Consider the following 5,000-nt stretch of genomic DNA (forward strand, 5'->3'; position numbering starts at 1 on the left):
TGCCCTCTAGCGGCAGATCTGGTGTACTGTAACTTCGACAAATTAAATGTCTCTTTCTCTCCCTGTCTGTCTCTTTCTCTTCCTGTCTGTCTCTTTCTCACCTGTCTGTCTCTTTCTCTCCCTGTCTGTCTCTTTCTCTCCCTGTCTGTCTCTTTCTCTTCCTGTCTGTCTCTTTCTCACCTGTCTGTCTCTTTCTCTTCCTGTCTGTCTCTTTCTCTCCCTGTCTGTCTCTTTCTCTCCCTGTCTGTCTCTTTCTCTCCCTGTCTGTCTCTTTCTCTTCCTGTCTGTCTCTTTCTCTTTCTCTCTTTCTCTTCTGTCTGTCTCTTTCTCTTCCTGTCTGTCTCTTTCTCTCCCTGTCTGTCTCTTTCTCTCCCTGTCTGTCTCTTTCTCTTCCTGTCTGTCTCTTTCTCTTCCTGTCTGTCTCTTTCTCTTCCTGTCTCTCTTTCTCTTCCTGTCTGTCTCTTTCTCTTCCTGTCTGTCTCTTTCTCTTCCTGTCTGTCTCTTTCTCACCTGTCTGTCTCTTTCTCTTCCTGTCTGTCTCTTTCTCTTCCTGTCTGTCTCTTTCTCACCTGTCTGTCTCTTTCTCTTCCTGTCTGTCTCTTTCTCTTCCTGTCTGTCTCTTTCTCACCTGTCTGTCTGACTCTAAGCTCTCAAGCTCTTGCTGGTCTTGAATTTGTGCAACAGGCTCTCAAATTTGACTGGACCATCCGACTGTTTCTCACTAAAAAATCAAGCATCGACACTGGGCTGGCGCGCACGGTACACGTGCACACACACAAACACACTATTAAAGGTTGGCTGTGGCCAGTAACAGTCCCTTTTCTGTCAGCGTGACCATCTGCGTTTCTGTGTGAAAACAGGAAGATGACGACAAGACGGCGTCAACGATGAACCACAGCATCTTGCTGCAGGAGCGTCCAATCAAACAGACTGTTACCAGGTTAGGGGCGGAGCCTACAGAGCAGGCTGGGCAGTGTGCCATTATATCGCCAACTACTGGCAGGGCATGCACACTACACGTTCAGGCCTCCCAGCCTTAAACACCATCATCATGGCCAATGAAATACGTTTGATTCTTTTGGGTTAAATATTGTGTAAATGGTTCTAAGGTTGAGAAAATTGAACTCTGTGTGTGTGTGTGTGCGTGCGTGTGTGTGGTGTGTGTGCATGTGTGTGTGTGCTTTAGAGAGGCCCTATCTCTGCTTCTAGACACTTTCCACAATGAGGCTGAGGCCTTCTTGCTGTCAGAGGTAACAAACTTGTGTTTTCACCTGAATTCTTTTGCACACACACGTTTACTTCATATTTGCGTCTGTACCTCCTGGTTCAGGAACTCAGTGTGAGAAACTTGGACTCGATTCAGGTTTAACATCTCTCATACATCAATACGTCTGGGTTTTATCATGTTCTACTTCAGAACAAGCAGCTGATCAGTTACCTTGTTGCTTTGGATGTTTCCATGGGGACGAGACTCCCAGTCAGATATTAGTCTGTAGCTGCAGCCATTGTTTGAGCTAAGCTAATCCTCCTCTTCCCTTGTTGCTTTCTTCTGTAGGCTGAGCTTCCACTTCATGTGGAGCGTCTTGTCCAGTCAGTTAAGGCGCTCTGCAACTCGTTGGCTGCAATAGAAACACCAGAAGTGACATCGGCGCTGGGGCAGCTCCCAGCATGCCCCTGTCGCTTGCAGCCCAAGGTTCTGAAGGTGATATTTTGATGGAGCAGTCCTGTGACCACTGTAATGCTGGTGAGATTGTCGGGTTGTGTCAGTGGTAATTGTCCTGTGTTGTGTGTTGTAGGATGCATCAGTGCTGGCAGTGAAGAGCAACAGAGGTATGTTGGTCGTGAGCAGGTCAGGACGCTAACCCGTGTGGTTGGGTGGGATCGGAGGGATCCACCCCTTTATTCATGGAGTGTGAATAAACCAACATGCTGTTGGGTGAAGTGCCAATAAAACACAAGAGAGGGAAACAAATATAGCTACCCATAATAAGAAACTTAAAAAATGACATAAAACTTGAAAAACAACATAAAAAAAACAGTATTGCAAATAAATAAAATCAGGGTCAAGGAGAAGAGATGACTTTTGAGGAGGAATTTAAAATCAGATATGGTGGAGGCTGGTCTGATGTGCTGGGCCACTGGGTAGGGTCAGGGTTAGGGTCTGAGAGGGTTAGGGTCTGAGAGGGTTAGGGTCTGAGAGGGTCAGGGTCTGAGAGGGTCTGAGAGGGTTAGGGTCTGAGAGGGTCAGGGTCTGAGAGGGCTAGGGTCTGAGAGGGTCAGGGTTAGGGTCTGAGAGGGTTAGGGTCTGAGAGGGTTAGGGTCTGAGAGGGTCAGGGTCTGAGAGGGCTAGGGTCTGAGAGGGTCAGGGTCTGAGAGGGTCAGGGTTAGGGTCTGAGAGGGTTAGGGTCTGAGAGGGTCTGAGAGGGCTAGGGTCTGAGAGGGTCAGGGTCTGAGAGGGCTAGGGTCTGAGAGGGTCAGGGTTAGGGTCTGAGAGGGTCAGGGTCTGAGAGGGCTAGGGTCTGAGAGGGTCAGGGTTAGGGTCTGAGAGGGTCAGGGTCTGAGAGGGTTAGGGTCTGAGAGGGTTAGGGTCTGAGAGGGTCAGGGTCTGAGAGGGTTAGGGTCTGAGAGGGTTAGGGTCTGAGAGGGTCAGGGTCTGAGAGGGTCAGGGTTAGGGTCTGAGAGGGTCAGGGTCTGAGAGGGTCAGGGTTAGGGTCTGAGAGGGTCAGGGTCTGAGAGGGTCTGAGAGGGCTAGGGTCTGAGAGGGCTAGGGTCTGAGAGGGTCAGGGTCTGAGAGGGCTAGGGTCTGAGAGGGTCAGGGTTAGGGTCTGAGAGGGTCAGGGTCTGAGAGGGCTAGGGTCTGAGAGGGTCAGGGTCTGAGAGGGTCAGGGTCTGAGAGGGCTAGGGTCTGAGAGTCAGTGAGGGGATGCGTAGGGGTGGACGCGCTCATCGAGGTGGCCGGGGCAGGACAGAGAATTGGAAGACTATCAGCTTGTTATCAGATTGTCCTCCAATGAGGAAAACATCTTGATATGGTTGGGGAGGGACAACTTGAGGGCTTCAGATGGCCCCCACTAACCCTAACCCTAACCTGAGGGCTTCAGATGGCCCCCACTAACCCTAACCCTAACCTGAGGGCTTCAGATGGCCCCCACTAACCCTAACCCTAACCTGAGAGCCACCACTAACCCTAACCACCACTCGTCCCTAGAAGGGAGAGAGTCACAGGCTAAAGTGCTCCGACACAGCAGAGCAGGGGATGGAGATGGAGGGGCCGTGAAGAGAGGGCCGAGGACATGTGCCCCAACCACTAGAAGAGTCCAGAAGGCTTTGGCAGAAGAGGCCTCCATACTTCAGAACCCTGCCCCTAGTCAGAAGTAATATGAGAGAGGGGTTTCTGTTTCTGTTGAGCTTCTTTCACAGCTGTTTGATAGTGGTGCCAGGAGTCCCCTAACATTTGAAAGGACTCCTGCAGCCTGTCCCTTAACCACCTGTGCTCTTGGGCCACAATGGCTCAGTTATGGCTTGTATCTCACCTTCAGGAGGCAAAGGGGGAAATATTTGTTGGCCAGGACACAGGTCCAGTCATGTTTTCACTTGTCCTGAACAGAGCGAGTGGTGGAGAAGCTGACAGCTGCCATCTTGGACCTGGTAGAGCTGTACTGCAGCACCTTCAATGCTAACTTTCAAACTGCACAGCAGAGCCCATGTCGTGCGATTCCAGTCCAGGAGGCAGGTTTTCTGACCGACATCGTGTCATTCAACGTTTATGCTGCTCACCGCATCCCTATCACCTGGGCAACTAGGTATACAGACACTTTCCCACCTGACCTTGTGAACACGTTTGTAGCAAGCAGTCTAGTCATTGACATTCTAAATAATAGAAGAATACCTCCATATAACAGTAAATCATCTTTATTTAATCAGTTTAATGATTAGAACCGCAGCCTATCAGCAGCTGAAAGAGTCTGCTGGTGACCAAACCTTGTCCTGCTCTCTGATTGGTCAGTTATGAAGGCTTCTTCCTGTCCTGTTCTCTGACCCACGGAGGGGCGGAGCTGTGTGCGCCACAGCACACCAGTAAACAGTTGGTTAACAAATACCTGTTTCACCTGGTGGTGTGGGACCAAAGGTAGGACCTCACGTGTCAGCAAAGACAATAGTGGCTGCCCTGTTCACGCCTGACCTGGTTGTGTGCTGTGGGGTGCAGGGTGTGTTTCCCAGTGCAGATCAACCAGCTCCCCAGAGAATCGCAGCTGACAGTGACGCTGTATGCCAGCGCTCTGCCGCCCCCTGGTGGCGCAGAGGAGAAGGGGAAGCAGCGCCGCACTGTGGAGGCCCTCGGCTGGGTGACCATGCCGCTCTTCAGCTTCAGACAGTAGGTTCTCCTCATGCTCCTGACCCTGACCCTAAACCTGACCCTGACCCTGAACCTGAACCTAACCCTAACCCTGACCCTGAACCTAACCCTGACCCTGACCCTGACCCTGACCCTAAACCTGACCCTGACCCTGACCCTGAACCTAACCCTGACCCTGACCCTAAACCTAACCCTAACCCTAACCCTAACCCTAACCCTGACCCTGAACCTGAACCTGAACCTGAACCTAACCCTAACCCTAAACCTAACCCTAACCCTGACCCTAACCCTGAACCTAACCCTGACCCTGACCCTGAACCTAACCCTGACCCTGACCCTGACCCTGACCCTGACCCTGAACCTGAACCTAACCCTGACCCTAAACCTAACCCTAACCCTAACCCTAACCCTAACCCTGACCCTAACCCTGAACCTAACCCTGAACCTCACCCTAACCCTAACCCTGACTCTGACCCTAACCCTGACCCTGACCCTATCCCTGACCCTAACCCTGACCCTGACCCTGACCCTGACCCTGACTCTGACCCTAACCCCTTGTGTATGTACTTGTGTGTGCCTGTGTGTGTGCTTGATTTTTAAAAAGAGGCTCAAGACACACCTTTTTAATCAGGCCTTTAACTGA

General features: G+C 51.3%; 1 protein-coding gene across 3 annotated transcripts in view; it reads left to right on the top strand.

Moving 5' to 3' along the window:
- LOC105419181 (phosphatidylinositol-4-phosphate 3-kinase, catalytic subunit type 2 beta) overlaps positions 1 to 5,000 on the top strand; it is a 39,917-nt gene that overhangs the window by 10,878 nt on the left and 24,039 nt on the right. For all 3 annotated transcript variants that reach the window (XM_029826198.1, XM_029826200.1, XM_029826197.1), the window contains exons 6-13: positions 648 to 759; positions 861 to 940; positions 1,187 to 1,250; positions 1,556 to 1,702; positions 1,797 to 1,830; positions 3,608 to 3,803; positions 4,007 to 4,129; positions 4,208 to 4,375. In XM_029826198.1, coding sequence (XP_029682058.1) covers positions 648 to 759; positions 861 to 940; positions 1,187 to 1,250; positions 1,556 to 1,702; positions 1,797 to 1,830; positions 3,608 to 3,803; positions 4,007 to 4,129; positions 4,208 to 4,375 — 924 coding nt within the window. The remainder of the gene's footprint in view (positions 1 to 647; positions 760 to 860; positions 941 to 1,186; positions 1,251 to 1,555; positions 1,703 to 1,796; positions 1,831 to 3,607; positions 3,804 to 4,006; positions 4,130 to 4,207; positions 4,376 to 5,000) is intronic.

The sequence above is a fragment of the Takifugu rubripes genome, chromosome 19, assembly GCF_901000725.2.
Source record: "Takifugu rubripes chromosome 19, fTakRub1.2, whole genome shotgun sequence".
In the NCBI taxonomy this organism is placed as follows: Eukaryota; Metazoa; Chordata; class Actinopteri; order Tetraodontiformes; family Tetraodontidae; genus Takifugu; species Takifugu rubripes.